This window comes from Monodon monoceros, unplaced genomic scaffold (genome assembly GCF_005190385.1).
Source record: "Monodon monoceros isolate NGI ecotype Baffin Bay Population unplaced genomic scaffold, NGI_Narwhal_1 Super_Scaffold_14, whole genome shotgun sequence".
In the NCBI taxonomy this organism is placed as follows: Eukaryota; Metazoa; Chordata; class Mammalia; order Artiodactyla; family Monodontidae; genus Monodon; species Monodon monoceros.
Window position 1 is genome coordinate 30,981,383 of NW_021703770.1, and position 19,081 is coordinate 31,000,463.

At 46.0% G+C, this 19,081-nt stretch overlaps 1 protein-coding gene across 2 annotated transcripts in view; it reads right to left on the bottom strand.

Annotated features, from left to right (window-relative positions):
• Positions 1-780: 780 nt before the first annotated feature.
• Positions 781-19,081, bottom strand: part of BAALC (BAALC binder of MAP3K1 and KLF4) — a 92,747-nt gene continuing 74,446 nt past the window's right edge. Inside the window, exons 2-3 of one of the 2 annotated variants that reach the window (XM_029222889.1) lie at positions 16,723-16,889; positions 781-2,089 (exon numbers count right to left, since the gene is read on the bottom strand). In XM_029222889.1, the coding sequence (XP_029078722.1) occupies positions 1,979-2,089; positions 16,723-16,889 (278 nt within the window). In that variant the 3' untranslated portion in view covers positions 781-1,978. The remainder of the gene's footprint in view (positions 2,090-16,722; positions 16,890-19,081) is intronic. The other variant, XM_029222890.1, reaches the window with a different exon arrangement.

Here is a 19,081-nt window from a genome sequence, read left to right on the forward strand (position 1 = left end):
CAAGTTGATAAATTCCAAACAAGGAGCTGCAGTTAAGTGATGCAAAAACAAAGTTGCAAAGAGGAACGAGGTTAGCTAGTGACTGGTGAAGAAACACTCTGCACAAAAACACAGTGCAGGTGCCCTGGGACAGCAAGCCCTTGAACTTGCAGGATCAATGCCAAACTTTGGCAGTGGGTGGCTCCTGCTGAATCATACCAGAGGGGTCATGGAAGTCACAGGTTTTGCTTTATTATTATATTTAAAAGTTTCGGAACATGAAGTTCCCTAAAAGCCCTTTCTCAAAGAATCACAAAATGACAAAGGTTTGGGAAAGTGTAGTTTTGTGCACAGTAAAGGCCTGGACAGTGATTAGGAGAATGCCCATATCTGGAGTTTAGGACAGAAACCTATCCTGGCTATAAAATTAAAATTACACTGCAGAGCAATTCACACCATACACTATACCCCAGCGTCTAAGCCAGGCCCCTAGTTATTAAGTTCACCGTCAAATTCAGGATATACAACCGTGACTGGCCAGACTCCAGATCTCTCAGCACCTGCACGGTGACTGACACAGGGTTGGCATTTAATGTTTACTGAATAAATATACAATCCATGGAAGGAAGGAAGGAAGGAAGGAAGGAAGGAAGGAAGGAGGGAAGGAAGGAAGGGACGGACATTGCCCACTTGTGTTTGAGGAATAACAGAGTTGGCAGGTAAAGAGGCCAAGTATCTGAATTTTTAAACTTCTCCGGACTATGATAGATAAATACACACCATCAGACTACCTATTTCTGCTAAACATGGAGTTTATTGGTATCATTCGGTACAACTTTAGTCCTACCTTTCCTAATTCCAGGCATGTTGACAGTCCTTTAAAAATCATGCTACATTACTTCGGAGGAAAATACTTCTACCTTAACATGTTTAAAGAAATGCTAGAAAATTTTATTCCTACCAATTTTGGTTTTTTTACTGCCTCAGCTACAGATTTCTAACACAGTGCATGTGGATCTAATGTCCATGTGAACGCACACCAACTAGTTACTGACTTTTTAAAGCAATTCCTTTGCAGATACCAAATGACACAGTCCTGGGCTGTGCAGAGAGGCCAAAGGGAAGCCAACATGTTCCAGATTTTCTCCCTCTTGTGAGCCTGGTCTTTGATTAACAACTGCAAATGGCCTTATTGGAGAGAAAAAACACTCAAGAACACAAGCAAAGGGAAGTGGAAAGCTGGAAAAATGCAATGTCTGCTGAACCCTGAGGGCTCCGAGGTGACCACTACCGTGATACTATGGTTCAGAGGCTGACGTGGACCCTGGCCTGGGGGGATACTGAAAGCAGATGAGAGAGAAATGGGTGTGACTGTATTACAGAGGCCCTCCCTGGGACATACCATGGGTGTTGGTGGGGTTAGTTTGTGTGAAATTGGATCTGAATCCACCTCATCCTGAGCTAAGGAAACAAGGGTAACAGAGAGTTTTCCTGTTTCTTGATTCCTCATACATGTGGGTTTAGAGTTGGGTGAAAGCCAACGTTTAAGTGAACACAGTAAGCTTTGAGATGGTGGTATTTCAAAAAGGAAGAATGAAAGAATAAGCTTGCCTGAAACAGTGCGCACGACCATGGCCAGGAGAGCTCAGAACCGACTGTGCCTCTTTCAGCCAGGAACCTACCCCTTCTACTTTTCTGTTTCCTAAACTGGCCCGTGCTTTTGCTCGCCACTTTTCCATCAGACCACACTGCAGCAGTTGCAAGGGGCAAACTGAACATACATTTGCAGTTTATTACCCTATGGGAGTACCCTGCCAATACATTTACGTGATAAATAGGAGGCTGAGAACGTCCCAACAGGCTAAGACAGTCTCCCAAGGCACTCAGCAGCGTTCCCACACAGCAAGGACTACCCACGTCTTCAAGGTTCCGTGATGGGGTCCAGGATGTGAAGGGCACCAAAGAAGTCCCTCTGCCCTTCAACTGGCTGAACACTCTGCTAGTTGACGCAGTTCTTTGTGATTCTTCGACTTCTGTCCACCTGTCGGATGCTGTCTGCGACGTTAATGGTGACTTCTTTTCCAGACGTCCGCTTAGTGTCTCTTTTAGCCTGTTAAAAAGTTTAAACACAGTGAATTGAGTTACTAGGAAATATCCAAAGGTCCTGACATTTGCATTAACCTCTTGAAGTTGTTACACACACACACACACACACACACACACACACACACAGATGCAGGAAGAACGACCCACAAGGACACATGCACATATACTCCTTTTCATAGGCTGCTCTGTTGAATCTCTAATACCAACCTAGAGCAGAGCCTGGCATAGAAATGCTCGGTAAAGCACCGTTGAATGAATGGATGAATGAATTGGCAAAGGTCCATCAAAGGGCAATGTGATTCCATATATATGAGTCAGTATACGGTATTTGTTTTTCTCTTTCTGACGTACTTAACTCTGTATGACAGACTCTAGGTCCATCCACCTCACTACAAATAACTCAATTTCGTTTCTTTTTATGGCTAAGTAATATTCCATTGTATATATGTGCCACATCTTCTTTATCAGGAATAAAGAGGTAGACATAGAAAACGGACTTGAGGACATGGGGTGGGAGGGCGAAGCTGCGGTGAAGTGAGAGTAGCATCGACATATATACACTACGGAATGTAAAATAGATAGCTAGTGGGAAGCAGCCGCATAGCACAGGGAGATCAGCTTGGTGCTTTGTGACCACCTAGAGGAGTGGGAGAGGGAGGGTGGGAGGGAGGCTCAAGAGGGAGGGGATATGGGGACATGTGTATGCATACGGTTGGTTCGCTTTGTTGTGCAACAGAAACTAACACAGTATTGTGAAGCAATTATACGCCAATAAAAATCTATTTAAAAAAAGGGCAATGTGAGAGGTTTCACAGCTGGCTTTGGTAGAGCAGCTAAGGGTTTGAGCTTTGGAGTCAGACAGACTTTGGTTTGAACAATGACTATATAATTTCACTGTGGGCAAGTTTTTTCTAACCTCTCTAACCCTTAGATGAGTTTCCTCATCCATAAGATGGAGGATAATAATAGTACCTAACGCATAATGTTATTATAAGGATTACTTAAGGTAATGAATGTAAGGTACTTAGCACAATGCCTGTCATTAACTAAAAATGAGGGGAAAAAAAGACTTGACAAGTATAATAAGTAAAAGTAGGATATATTATCCATTTCTTTTTTTCAATTTTTTTACTGAATGAAAGGTTCTTTAAATTCCATGGTGCCTTGCAATTTTCAGAAGTTTCACATACATGATTTCATGTAATCCCATAATAACCCATTTTTCCCCCAATCTTATATTGCCCCTCCCTCCTTACCTCTCCCCACTGGTAACCGCTAGTTTGTTCTCTGAATCTGTAGATTATCCACTTATAAGTGAGGAAAGTCCAGAATCTATATTAAATACTAAAGTATTGACTAAATTGCAGGTTCTTCAAGCATATGTGCACAATTCTCCCATTCCCCCTCAAGAGAAGACAGCTGGACCACTGGGGGGTCATTCTGTGCCCGTTCCATTCAGTGATGTGTGCTTGGAGTGAGCCCGAGACTGGCCTCACGAGTTGTCTCCGTCGGGGATGGACAGAGATGTGTGCCCCCAACCCCACTCCAGGAAGGCCCTCTGCCCAGCTGCAGGGGGTGCAGCAGGCAAATAGCCTCCAACTGTCCCTTCAGGGCGGCCTCAGCTACAGAGAAACCCCTCACCCAGGGCCTTCCCTTCCTAGGTGGCCCAATGCAGGGGTATAAACGCCTGGCCATCTGACCCAAAGCAGGACAGCTCTGACCTGCCATTTAACTTCAGAGCTTCCCATGGGGTGGGGTCAGCCGTGGCTGTGAGCGGGCCTGCATTGTGGCTCCACTTCTCCCTCTGCCCGCTCCTGCTTCCGGCCCTCCCTCCCGCAGTGTTGACAGGGCACTTCCCAAAGAACATCTCATATAATGACATCTCAGAGTCAGCCTCCTGGAAAACAGTCAGTCTCAGATCTGTGGGAGCATCTCCCACAGCGTGAGCATCTCCCCATTCTGGATATGAGTCTAGTGTTGATAGATGCAGATTTTTCATACAATGTGGTCCCTGCACATAAGCCAAGTATCAATACTTCATCTGCAGTGCATCCCAAGAAATGGTGGTCTATCACACCACTGGAGAAAAATAAATTGCTCTGTTGTATTTGTTAGCAAATGATATGTAGGTTTTTAACAGGGCACATGTATCCTGTGTAGTAGCCGCTGCTGATGCCCCTTTCAGATTCCGTGTACTTGGCTGGTGCATCCAACCCTCAGCTGCTTTGTGTTTTGGCCGCTAATCACTCAGAGCTGCACCCTTCTTTTGAGACTTGCCCTCATCTGATCAGAGTCACCTCATCCAGAAATACCAAAGAGGTTATACCCTAATTTCCAGAGACAGCCTAAAGCCAATGCCTGATTATTGGGAATATAAAAGCTGGTCATTTTGCCTCAAGGGGGTATAAATCTATGATGCCATTCATGCTCTGGAGTTCCCTTTGGGATCAGGCTGAGGCTACAGCTGTTCAGTTGAGCTCACATATTTGCTGAACTCTGCCCTACCCTGTTTCCCACTACCTTAAGGGTTTCTTTCACCTGAGACTATGCTTTCACTCACTTACTTGCACAAGAATCCTCATCGCAGGCTCTGCTTCCAGGGACCCTGACCTAAGATAATACTCTATGGGTAATTTGAGGGATGTTTAAGGATCATTTTGACTATATGCAACTTTAGCCTTCTCCATTGATTTCATGAGATACGATTTCATTGCTTTCCTCTTCAAGTTCCCAGTGCCTAGCACAGTCTGAGACCTAAGAGGCCCTCCATTTAACTTTGCTTGAATAAATGGATGAATGAACGAATAAACACCATGCATTTCTTTTTTTTTTTTTTTTTTTTGCGGTACGCGGGCCTCTCACCGCTGTGGCCTCTCCCGTTGCGGAGCACAGGCTCCGGACGCGCAGGCTCAGCGGCCATGGCTCACGGGCCCAGCCGCTCCGCGGCATGCGGGATCCTCCTGGACCGGGGCACGAACCCGTGTCCCCTGCATCGGCAGGCGGACTCTCAACCACTGCGCCACCAGGGAAGCCCTAGGGGCTCTTTTTAAGAGAAGGTCAGATTTCAAATGTAAAATTAAATGGAGCTCTGAGGCTTGAGGTCATTAGCTTCATGGTAAATCTGCCTCTGCCTTCCAGTGAAAACACACAAGGCCTATTGTTTTAAACTATCCTGTTTCCCAATCCACATACCATGTCTGGAACACCAAAGCTCTCAAAAATTTTACATTCCATTGCTTCCGAAAGCCCACCTCCTCTATAAAATCTTTTCTACTGAACAGCAGAAACAGTGATATTTCTTTCATTCCAGTTTCTCTAAAATTTAATTCCATATTTTCCTCCACTTATCACCCTACAACACATACTTATCCCATTTGTTTTAAGTCCATTTCAGAAAATGACATATAGTCATGAGCAGCCCATGATGCACAATTAGGTATAAAGTTGGCTTTGCACATCAAAGGACATTAGTTATTATCTTTATCATTACATTTGAGGCAGAAGCCCTTTTCTAGGTGCAACAAGATTTAGGGAAATACAGTTTCTAGTATTTGACTTAATATAGCTGATTGGCTAGAAAAAGGGACAAAATATTAAATATTAAAGATGACCAGATGGAAGGTAGTGAAGCCACTAAAAACAAAACCAGGGCTTCCCTGGTGGCGCAGTGGTTGAGAGTCCGCCTGCCGATGCAGGGGACACGGGTTCGTGCCCCGGTCTGGGAAGATCCCACATGCCGCGGAGCGGCTGGGCCCGTGAGCCGTGGCCGCTGAGCCTGCGCGTCCAGAGTCTGTGCTCCGCAACGGGAGAGGCCACAACAGTGAGAGGCCCGCGTACTGAAAAAAAAAAAAAAAAAAAAAATCAGAAGTCAATGCTGTCTAAGGACTTAGTCTTAATGCTCAGCTCCTCCAGGCCTGAACCGGCACTCGGGCCTAGCAGTGACTTTTATGGGTTTATTTCCTCCTAAAAGCAGAGAACTCACAAAGTCCCACAACCAATTTTGTTTCCAAAAGAAAACGGTGGCAATTATGAGGCTAATTCCACCTGATTTCCATTTCGGGTGTTATTGCATAAAAGCTTCGAGGACTGGGACATGGAATAGAGACACAGAGGCCTTATTTGAAATGAGCCAAGTTGAGGGCAGCATTCCCCTCAAACCAGTGGGCAGTAAGAGAGCTTTCCAGAATGGAAATGTAAACTTTCTAAACTGCATAACTGCTTTTCTTTAGAGTTATTGGCAAGATTTCACAAAAAGTTATTAAAGATTCTACACAGAAAGTGCTCTGCTCTAAGTTTCAGTCTGCCTTCATAAGCTTAAAAATTCAAGCAAACATTCAATAGTTGGATGATTCTTAATTTTTCAGCCTGTTTAAGAATCAAAGGCTACAAAATAGTCATTCCCAGAACAGCCACAGAATATGTATGGTTTGCATCTCAAGTATAGTGGGGCAATCTCTTAAATCTGTGTAGCAAAAGCCTGACAATGGAGATGTTCAGAGGACAAGCTTCGGGGCCAGGCAGACCCGGATTTGGCACGAGGCTTTGCCATTAGTTAGCTGCATGAGACATTGCTTTAACCTCTGAATCTCAGTTTCCTTATCCAAAAGCGGGGATAATGCCTACTTCTTAGTGGGTTTTTTTGTTTGTTTGTTTGTTTTGGGGGGGGAGAGAATTAAGCATGTCACTTTGCATTAACAGGGTGATCAACTTCTTCTGGCTTGCCCAAGACTGTCCCGTTTTCAAACGGAAAGTCCCACATTCCAGGAACCACCTCAGGCCCCTGCAAACCAGGACAGTTAGTCGCCCCAATTATATAGCTTTTGACATTAATTCTATTCGCAAAATAATGTCAGTCAAACATACCAAATTTAAATCAAAAACTTTCTTGTTCTACTGAAACCATGACTATTGCTACGACTACTTCTAAATACCAATAATAGTAATAACTCTATAAGATCCACATTTGGATAAAGAACAAACTGGAGTTCTGTATTCTAATGATGGGCACAGAAGGTTCCAAGCCATAAACAAATCCACTTTCAAATAATTACACTGTATTTAATTTGGCAAATTAAACAATCAGAACAACAATGCATTGACTTGAAAGCGTTTTATAAAAGAGAAACTTCCGAGTCTGAGACCTCAGAGAGGCGCCCACCCTTTTTAAAGCAGCATGATTATCTAGGAGGTTGGTAGTTGCTGAAATCTAGTCACAGCTTGGAAACCTCAGATTTGAAGCCCAAATGAGAGGGACAAAGATGAATGAGAAAGAGAACCACAATGCCAGATAGTTTCTCTAGAAGTTCCAAGAAAGAAGTTGCTTTGCCCTCCTCTGAGAAAAGAGCTATATAGATACGTGGAACAATTACACCATTTGTACCTCTGGGACTATGGCATTTTGTATGACATAGATATTTTCCCCTCTGATGTGGTTTTTAGCCAGCCAAACCTTTTAATTTAACAGCCAACCCTCTTTATTCAATGACAGGAAAAGAAAACGTGTCCCTATTGCAATTACTGGCTTAAAAAAAATCTTATACTTCCCAACTCAATGCTGAGAGAAACCTATTTAGTACCTTTTCCTTTTGCAGCTGTCTGCTAATTTCACTTCTAAAATTCTTGTTTTGGGCTTCCCTGGTGGCGCAGTGGTTGAGAGTCCACCTGCCGATGCAGGGGACAGGGGTTCGTGCCCCGGTCCGGGAAGATCCCACATGCCGTGGAGCGGCTGGGCCCGTGAGCCATGGCCGCTGAGCCTGTGCGTCCGGAGCCTGTGCTCCGCAACGGGAGAGGCCACAACAGTGAGAGGCCCGCGTACCGCAAATAAAATAAAATAAAATAAAATGCTTGTTTTGTGAGTTTTATCACCATTAATTTTTGTTAATGGGCCACACTCTTGTTTCTCACCTGGTTTTACAGCTTTTCTATTCTTCCCTTGCCTCATTTTAACTTCCGCAGGTTTAGAATCATAGATTTTAGTCCTCTTGATACTGCCTCTTTAATTAAAAGTCATTTATTAGCTGTCATTTCTCAAAGGTAACCAGATTGACTGTGATAACTTCCTGGCAGATGGACATGTTTCTCTTGGGGTTTAGAAGTCAACCACCCAGCTCATTCTCGTGGAAGGAGGCCCGGACCCAAGAGGGCAGCTAAGTCAGCTCACCTTTTCTCATTTTCTCCCAAATGGAAAGAGCAATGTTCTCTGCTTTAATTTGACTGCACAAATATACCTAACACACGGCTGCACCAACCTTTTCACAGTTCCTTTTAGACAATGAAGAAAAAAGGCTTACTGAGTTCATGATTTATCAGACACCAATTTTCTGCATAACTAGTATTCTTTAATTATAGAAATGATACATAATCATGGTAAAAGAAATCCAAAGAATAGAGAAAAAGCACAGTGAGAAGTAACACTTGTTCCCATGCTCTGGCCACACTGTGTTTTCACCAGAGGTAATCACAGCCAGTCATTTCCTAGGGAGTGTTGCAGGGATTTTCTAAGCAGACACAGTACGGGGCCGCCTTATTCTCTCTCCCGGTATTCTGTACTTTCTGCTTGGCCTTTAACCAGACTTTGGATTATATATTTATTTGCTTGTTTACTTGCTTATTTCTACATCTTCATCAGATTAAAACTTCAAGGAGGGAGGGACCCAGTCTGTTGCGTTCACCACAGTGCCCTCAGCATCTAACTTAGTGCTCATCACATAATAGACCTCTGCCAAATAATTTGATGAAGAACATGTGTGTGAAGATTCATCTTCAGAAAGAAAGAGAAAAAAATCCTGGGGAATAGAACCTGTCTGCATTGCCCTGCCTAAACGTTCTAGAACTTTCCTAGGATTTCAATCATGCTCGTGATTGATTGTTCCTTGCACCATCCCTGAGACACGGCCAGGAATGTAGTTGTGTTCACTCTTCCCGAGGAGGCAACTGAAGTCACTCAGTCTAAAGCAATTTGCTTGAGGCCAATGTCAACAGAGGTGGTGAGTTGAACTAAAGATTGTGGGAGGCTGGACGTGGGCTGTGGGCCTCACACCCAGCCTCCCGCAACTGCCAGTGCTCACACTAAATTCTCCACCATTTTGCTTCAGGAAATGAGAAGGAAGATCATGAGGTTTAGAGGCAGACAGACCTGGGATTGAACTCCAGCACAGCCAAGTCACTACTCCCTCTGCCACGCTGGCCAAACACTTAATCTTCCCGAGCCGGTTTTCCCAGCTGGGGAGTGATGCTACTTACCACTCAGAGCTGTGAGGGTTAAAGAGGATGCCATCTATATAGGGTGTCTGGCTCACAGCAGACACTCTTGACAATGTTAGTTCCTTCCTCTCTGCCTTCCTAAAAGATTAAAGCCTGAGCCTTGTCAGCTGCAACTCAAGACATTTTTCTTCTTTTCAGTCAAGTCCCATTAAAAGGAGACACACAATAACAGACTCCGAGCTGTCCCCAAATTCCATGAATTTATTTGCTGCTGCTTTATTGGTATTAATGAGAGGTCATTCAGGAAACATCTGATCTTAGCAACTCCACCAAGGGCCAGGATGCTAGCCTCCAGAGGCAGGGATCAGACTATGCCTCAGGCAAAACTGTCAAGAACTTCCCAAACCTCAAGCAAATCCTGTGCAGACCACAGCCACTTGTACTAATTCAGGCTAACTCAGTCTAGGGGTTTTTATTTATCAGGTATCGGATGCCAAAGGGAGTTGTTGCTTCCCAACTTAAACCTCAGATCAAACACTAGGAAGGCAGTAGAACCTGCTTTAGAAGAGCAGTTGGGCTCCAACAGAACAGTCATCAATCTGCATTGCCCTGCCTAAACATTCTAGAACTTTCCTAGGATTTCAATCATGCTCGTGATTGATTGTTCCTTGCACCATCCCTGAGACATGGCCAGGAATGTAGTTGTGTTCACTTTTCCCGAGGAGGCAACTGAAGTCACTTAGGCTAAAGCAATTTGCTTGAGGCCAGTGTCAACAGAGGTGCTGAGTTGAACTAAAGATGGTGGGAGGCTGGACGTGGGAAGGGAGTGAGTGGGGAGTGGAGCCGTGGGAAATTTTTCTAATCTTTTTTTTTTGGCTGCGTCCAGTCTTAGTTGTGGCACGCAGGAATCTTCATTGAGGCCTGTAGGATCTTTCGCTGCGACACATGGGCTCTTCGCTGCAGTGCACGGGCTTCTCTCTAGTTGTGGCGCCCAGGCTCCAGGGTGCGTGGGCTCAATAGTCTGTGGCACTCAGGCACTCTAGTTGAGGTGCGAGCTCAGTAGTTGTGGCGTGCGGGCTTAGTTGCCCCGGGGATCGAACCCGCAGGTGGATTCTTAACCACTGGACCACCAGGGAAGTCCCAATTTTTCTAATCTTAATGAAGTCCTAGGCCGACCTCATTCAAGCAACAATCAGTGAGTACACACTAGGTGCATACCCCTGAAGCAGGCTCAGGGGGCAAGGGAAGAATACAAAGAAGAAGAAGGTCTCTGCCCTGAGAGTCTTCTAATCGAATTGGTTTTTCTGCAGACCCTCAGGTGAATACTGAGTTTTGCAATTCTTCGTCTACATAAGGTAACAGCTGATATATAGATGCATTGTGGAAATCACCACACACACACACACACACACACATCCCTATGCTGCTACATTGCTTCCTTTTCCCAGGCTTAAACTAGAATATGCACCAAAGTGTCCTTCTAAGAGGTTTCCCTCTCTGGTTGTCCTCAATGGTTTCTTTTTTTCACTCTCCTTTTAATGTCATGTTTTTGTTTCTCTAGGAGAGACTCATATTTACTTTCCAAACTCTCCTCACAGATCTCGTATTACCACCAACCAGGAGAAATTCTGGGCTGGTCCCATCCTCCTTTCCGGATTAGGCCTCCCTCTTTGGTCACATCCACGTCTCTGAGGCTTCACCTACCTTTCCTGGACCGCACCAAGACTTGCTGACAGACACTGGAGGGGGGGGGGGGGGGGGGGGGGCAGGAAGCGCAGAAGGATGAGGCTACTTAGCTGAGAATCAGTCCAGGCATCAGCTAATTTCTTTGGCAAGGTCCGGACACTTTGCCAAGAATAATAAAGCAACTAAAAGAGATGCAACCTCTGAAGACGTGAAGGCTCACTGGGAGGCCAGCCACAGACTCAGAGCTTCGTCTGCCCCGAGCTACATCCACCACCCACTTTTCTACCTTAGCTGAATACTCGAGGCTATACCTCTGGAGGAGAAATACAAGAGTCCTAAGCCTGAAGAAACGGCACATTCACGTTGGAGAGTAAATGTCTGGAGGCAGCCCAGAGTTCCTGAGGAATTAATTAGCAGGAGAGAACAAGCAGCTAGAGAGCTTCCCCTTGCTTGTTTGTTGAGCTCAGGGAAGGCGGCGGGGGGGGGGGGGGGAGGGGACAGTCGATGATTTATCGGGTGCTGCACAGTCAGAAAGGTCCCAAGTGACTGGAGCAAATCAAGGTTTACTAGAGAAAGAGCGCCCCACTGAGGCAGTTCTAATTTGTGAGACATCATTTTTGCCACAATCTTTCTGCCAGTTAGCACCTATCAACGCTGGGCATGAGACAGGGGCCAGAGGAAATTGAAAGAAGATGTAGTTTGTTTGATGAGACAGAGAGTGGAGAAGGGCTCCGAACGCTGCTGCTCCCAGCTGCTCCCAGGCATCAGCAAAGCCAGCTGGCCCTCGTGGCCCTTTGGAAAGTGCTCTGAACTGTGGACCACATCTATGTTAAATCGAGTAGCTGCTATCCCCTTCCAGGGGCCTTCTCTTTCCTTCGCAGCACCATTTCAAATCTATCTTCATTTATTCTGTATTATCTGCCTCCCCAGGCTCAGCGCCATTAAAATTGGCAGCTGCTGGCTTTGCAGGAGCAAAGGGTGTGTACTGAGAAGACTGCAGAAAACAGGGAGACTAAGCACGGTGGAACCAGATGACAGGATCAAAAAGGACAGACAGAGACATCTGGATTCCGAGGAAGTAGCACCACATTGCTCAACTCCAAAGGCAGCACCTGCATTGCAGGCTGTGACTGCCCTGTGCACACAGTGCAAGGGAGTGGTAGAAGCTGCTTCCTGAAGTTGCACAACAGAGGCCTGAATAGAAGACCCTACAGGGTCCCCGTGGTTTCACTGAGCACCTACTATGCACAACATCCTGAGCTGGGCACATGTTCCAGAACCTGGGAGAGTTCAAGGCACATTCCGCTGCTATATCACGTGCCCCTTTGTCCCAACCCTAGTCCACCACTTTCACCTGGCTAGCCCTCCCCCTTCCTTCTCCTGCTCTCAGATATGGCTTCTCTTCCCCCAGAAGGCTTTCTCTGACATCCAGGTTGGGTTTATTCATTCACTCCCTTGACAGACTTTTGTTGCTCCCCTGCTAAGTGCCAGGCGCTGTACTGAGCACACAAGAGGTGCCCCTCCTGGGGGTTCCCTCAGCATCACATGACCCCCTGTATAATAGCACTTACCACACTGTGTTATAATAGTGTATTCACTGCTATGTCTCTTCTACTAGACTGTGAACTCCTTGAGACCAAGGACTCTATTTTATTAAATCGTGCCTTTCTAGAACATCAAAAAAGAAAAAAAAATTGGCAACTGCTTCAGAGCAAAGGGCATGTGTGCCTGTTCCACTCTTGGATCCTTGGCATCAGAACAGTGCCTGGCACCCAGATGGCACTCAGTGGACGAACATTAGATGAAGGAATCTGAAGAGTGCTTATAGGACCTGATGAGGAAATCTTCCAGGCCCAGTGACTGGACAAACTTGGTCTATAAATCTGAATGGGGGCTTCCCTGGTGGCGCGGTGGTTGAGAGTCCGCCTGCCGATGCAGGGGACACGGGTTCGTGCCCCGGTCCGGGAGGATCCCACATGCCGTGGAGCGGCTGGGCCCGTGAGCCATGGCCGCTGAGCCTGCGCATTCGGAGCCTGTGCTCCGCAATGGGAGAGGCCACAACAGTGAGAGGCCCGCATACCGCAAAAAAAAAAAAAAAAAAAAAATCGGAACGGGAACACTGTGTAGACATGTGCATGAGGATGCATGCTTTATGAACGGGTTCTTCTGGAGAAGGAAAGCTTTTAAAAAAGTGCCCAAGAACCATCAGCCAGTGGCCCGATGATGCCCAGGGGAACGCGGTGAGGTGCTAATAGTTCATCCTGGGGGGGGCAAAGGCGGACCAGAAGAGGTGAGCCAGACGCTGCCTGAGCCAGGCACAGAAAACGCAGGAAGCTCTAGCCTGGAGTATGAAACAAGCTAGGAAGCGACAGTATGTCAAAGGCCCTGGATGGAATAGGAAGAAAATTATTTTCCTTAGGCAGATTCTAGGCAGCTGAGATCTGTGTTGGTACGAGATAGCTCTGCTGACAGAAGCTTCAATCAGAGGTTGACTTGTCTTGTAAGCTGACACCTTAAGTAGAAACCTTTGCCTTTGAGGAAGTCAGGATGCCTGGTGGCTGGTGAGGTCTCAGGACAGGAAGACCCCTGATGCATTTCAGCAATTGTCTGAATGCTTAAAACTGAAGCTATCCGCTCCCTGATCTTATTCTGGAAATACTTACAACACAGCATTGTTCACTGAATCGTGAAAACAAAATTTCACATTTGGTTTTGTGACCAGCTTATCAGTGTGTGGCATCTGCCCCCTGGTGCTGTTTGGTGAGGTGCATGGTCCTCACTCCCCTGCGACACAGTTTTCACTGTGGCTGGAGTCCGAGGCGGGCTGGCTCCACCCGGCCCCATTTTAACTACCACACAAGCTCCCAGAGTGCACGCCTGTGTGGTGTGCGGAGAGCTTTCCTGAGCCGCCTGAGTCTCCATTCTTATCTGTGAACTGGAGACAACAATATCACACTGTAGAGTCATTGTGAGGATCAAGTGAGATAATACAAGGATGTGCTTAGCACCCCCGGCGGCACCTAGAAGGCTGCTCTCACGGGCCTAAGAAAGACAGGACTAAGCACGACTTACTGGCCTTAAATTCTTATGGTCCGTAACTGGAACTTATCTGCTGCCCGTCAGCATGTAAAGTGGTATAACCACTTTGGAAAACTGTGTCAGTATCTATTAAAGCCAAATATATCCCCATCCTATGAGCCAGGAATTCTACTCCTGGGTATATATATATATTCCCCAGAGAAGTGAATGTCCACCTAAGGGTACAAGAATGTTAACAGCTATATTGTTCACAATAGCCCCAAACTGGAAACAACCCAAATGTCCTTCAAGTAGAAGGGTTAAATTGTGGTATATTCATTTAATGAAATATACATAGCAATGAAAATGAGGAAATTTTTGCAACTCACAACAACATGCATGATTCTCACTAGCATAACGTTGAAGAAAAGAAGCCGGACACAAAAGAGCAAATACTGTATGATGCCATCTATAAAAGTCAAAAATAAACAAAAGTGATCTGTGATGCTAGATGTCAGGACAGTGGTTATATTGTTGGGGTGTGGACAGTGACTGGCACATCCCAGTCACCGTGGTGAGGGGCACACAGGGGATTTCTGGAGTAGTGATACTGTTCTGTGTCTCCATATGGAAGATGGCTACACAGGTGTGTCACCTTATTAAAATTCATTGGACTTATGACAGACTTGTACATTTTTCTATATATATGTTATAAGTGGTAGATTGCACTATTGCCCCTAATCCTTTGCTGTCTCTCTACTGGGGACAGAGCACACTGCCTTGTCCTACTGATGTTGGGTTTGGCCAATAGGGGGTTAGATGGCATGGTGTGAGCAGAGACATGAAATGCGTTTGCCCTCTTGGGCTATCTGCCATAGCCATGATAATATACCTCAGAGGGCTGCTGCTCTTTTAGCCTGATTCACAGAATAAAATACACAGAACAGACTGAGCTAGACCTGGAGCCTGGAGCCTGAAGTCAGGCCTAGCCATTCAAATTGTGGCTGATTGTGAGGAGAAAAAGATGGTTGTTTTAAGCCACTGAATGTTGATTTGCTTTGTCATGCAGCATTATTGTGGCATTAGCTGACTAATACATTATTCTCTGACAAAAAAAGTACTTTAAGATCTCTACGCTCCACTTTTCTAATAGTCACCTGTTTCAATTTAAAGTTACCAACACTCATCTCTAGCACTTATATGACCTATTCATGTCATCAATCAAGTGCATCTCAGTTTCCTTGTCTTTGAAATGGGATGACGCTTACTTTACATGCTCTTGGGAGGATTCAATGAGCCACTAGAACTAAAAGCACTTTGTAAATTGCAGAACACAACTTGAAAGTGATGGATGACGGAAGTGAGGTTGGAAAGCAAGCATGTGACAGGCAAAGCCACTTCCTCCCATTCATGGAACATCTTGGCTCAAAAGGTGAGGGCACAGTGTGGGGAGGAGGTTAGGGTACAAAAGTCAGGGCCTGCCCTAGAGCAATGACCAAGCTTCTGAGCATAGTTCTGTGGGGCCCAGACTGCCTTGGGAGATGGCAATGATGCTTGGGCCTCTAGAAGGCCAGCTTATGCACAGACAAAGCAGGCAATACAGGACACCAGGAAGGCCACTGCTGCCCTCAGATCTACCCCCCACCCATGACCTCCTACATGTCTGAAGAGCCACCATCAGTGTTTCCTTTAATTGGCTTGTGGTGCTGGGTGCCTTACTGCCTTTCTCACAGCACCTCTCAGTTCACAAAGAACAGGCCCATCTGTTCTCTCATCTTGGTACTATTTCCATTGTGTGGATAAAGAACCTGAGACTCTGGGAGACTGAGTGATTCCTGCAAAGCTACTTACTTAATTGAATTTGCAACAGGTTTTCTGACCAAAGATTAGAAAGGGAACTCACTGATGTGGGCAAGAATTCCACCATTAGATAACCCAGTTGGATCCTCGAAAACAGACGGCGCTGGCCTGAGGGACAGGACCAGTAAGTTTTGACAGGGGAGAGGGGAAAAATGGATTTGGAGTATTGGGTAAGTAGTGGACTTTGAAGGTGGGAGCTAGAGGGGATGGGGAAGATGAGGGAGGAACGGCAGACGGCTGCGCTGGTCTGCTAAGGAGCGGTCGGGACAGCAGGAGAGAAAAGAAAGAATCAGACAGGATGCCAGGTAGGTCCAGGGACTCCGTAGCCCTGCCTCATCTCCAACAGCAATAGTGTGGGGTGATGCTGTCACCACATTCTGCAACAAGAACCCCCCTTGCAGACCCTCCCACTGCCCACCTGGTTGGAGGGTGTGAGGTAGAACACCAGGCTTGTCTCCCACCACGCTGGTCTTCTTCCCTGCCAACCCCTGCGACGGCCGACTGCCTGGCCTGAGACTAGTTCCCGTAGCCAGTACAGACCTCACTATCAAGATGCTGAGAGCTGCGACAGCAAAGGAGGTCCTTGAACAAATCTGTATTTAAACAAACACACACTTCCTTTAGAGCGCTAATAACAAGGACCCATTTCCGCTGATTCAACAAAACACAGCAACCCTCAAGGCAGGGGGTGGGAGGGGGAGCCTTGCTATTTTCTTTGCAACAATTTTCACACGGGTGGGTGGAGAATTTCCTTTGGCAAGGTGAGCTGTCACCGCTCCTTCCCTGGGTGCTGTCTCAGCTTGGCTCTGCCCTGAAGCAACCTTCTCCCCCTGTCTCCGGTCCCAAGTCTGTTCTGTGGCTGCGACCTACCTCTGTGGTCCGGAGGCCGTTCTGTTTCTGGGTCAGGGGGCCTGAGCTGAGGCCCTGGGGATTTGGGCACTGGGTCCCACAGCTCATCTTCTTCTCTGGGTTGGATATTCCACTTGGGGCTGTCGAACGGGGCACACTGTTGGAGGACATGCCATCTTCCAGCCCACCTGGGGGAGGGAAGCAGAGGATGCGACTAGAGTCTTGCACATAGCAGTTACTGAAAACAGTCTCCAAGAGTGTGGAAAAAAAGACAGCCAAAAACAAGAAAAAAAAGTCAAGCAGAAATCCCACCATGCAGAGCTACCATTTTCTATAAGAACATGTGTGGTGTTTTTTTTTTTTTACAAAAATGAGACTTTAAAATAATTTTGTAACCTGAAATTTCTACTTAATACATCAATGACATTTTTCTATACCCTTAAATATTCTGTCATATTATTTTTCACATACTTACTCTGTCATTGTATGGATGTGTCACCATTTATTTAATTAAACCCCTCTAATTGGATATCTGTTTTCACTTTTTCATATCAAATGTTACTATGATGAAACTCCTTGGGGTTAAAGCTTTATTCTTAATTACTTCCTTAGGATAAATTCCTAGAGGTGGGTTACTGGTTTGAAGTTTATATATCGTTTTTTACATAATTCCACCTCAAGGTATTGGACTGAGCATGTGTTCCTTCCATGAAATGCCAAGAAATGATAGAATGAAGTTTAAATATAGCCTAATTGAAAAGCAAGAGGAGGGAATTCCCTGGCAGTCCAGTGGTTAGGACTCTGCATTTACAATGCCAAGGGCATGGGTTCAACCCCTGGTCTGGTCAAGGAACTGAGATCCCACAAGCCACGTGGCATGGCCAAAAAAAAAAAAAAAACAAGCAAGAGGAGGACTACAGAGAGAAATTCATGGATAAAGAGTATCTGATTGAAAAGATAAAACGCGGTCCAGGGAGCGTGAGGGCGAGTGCCAAGTGGGAGACGAGAAGCCAGTAGAGGCTCTGTCATGGCCACAGGGAGGCCAAGGGCAGCCAGGTAGGTCAGTCATTCTATTCCTCCACCAGCTGAGGCCAGACGGCAATGATGGAGCAGTCTGTGAGGGTAGGACATTGTGATATAAAAAGAAATACATATTTGGTCTTTGTCCCCAGTTCCTGGCATAGAGTTCCTAAAACTCTTGCCATTTCCTGAGTAACAGGGGTGACAGCAGCATATTTTGTTACAACATTTGGTATTTGCTCGCACTTCGTGACACAGAGCTCCCAAATTCCTTGGAATTTCATGAGTGATAGGACACAGAGGAGCCCTATTTGTTATAACAAGGCAGCTCCTGGTGGGCCCTAGATAGCTTCAGATGGGGGCTGGTTGCCAGGAAGACCTAACCTTGATTAGGAGCTTGGAACTTTCAGCCCCACCTCCTAACCTCTGGGGAGGGGAGAGGGGCTGCAGATTGAGTTAGTAACTGACGATGCCTCACGATGAAACCTCCATAAAAATCCCTAAGTGACAACGTTTGGGGGAGCTTCCAGGTTGGTGAAAGCATGTATGTGCTGGGAAGGTGGCACACGCCAACTCCATGAAGTCAGAAGCTTGTCAGAAGCTCCTGCACTTGGAACTCTTTTGGAGGTCTTGTACCTCTTTATCTGGCTGTTCATTTGTATCAGTTATAATATCTTTTACAATAATCTGGTATACATAAGTAAAGTGTTCCTGAGTTCTGTGAGTCATTCTAGCATATTACTGAACCTGAGGAGGGGGTATGAGAACCCTGATTTATAGCCAGCTGGTCGAAGTACAGGTGGCAGCCTGGGACTTGCAACTGGTGTCTGAAGTGGGGGAGAGGCAGTCTTGGGGGACTGGGCCCTTAACCTGTGGGTCTGTGCTAACCCCAGAGAGTGTCAGAATTGAATTGAGTAGTAGGACACCCAGTTGGTGTCTGGAGAGTTGGAGAATTGGTTGATTTGGGGGATAAAAACCCACACATTTGGTGTCAGAAGTATAGTTGAGTAGAAACAGCACAGAGAGGGCCTTGGCTCAGAGAGAAGGGCAGTGCTCTCAGGGGCTAGTGACACCTGAGAGAAAGAGAAAAGTCATGCCAAGAAGCCTTGCTGTCTGAAAACAGTACCAGTAGAGTAAGCCAATAGTTGTTTCCATCCTTGCCTTCCAAGCTGGCTTCTTAAAGAGATGCAGCTGATGTTGTAACAGGAAATTTCAGTGACAGAAATTAGTACAAAAATAAGAATATACAAACAGTTGGAGAAGGTCAACACCAAAAAAGAGAGACAACAGACTCTATAATGGAGACCTCAAAGGAAATGGAATTAATACAGAATGTAGCACAGAATTTTAAGTAAGTGTA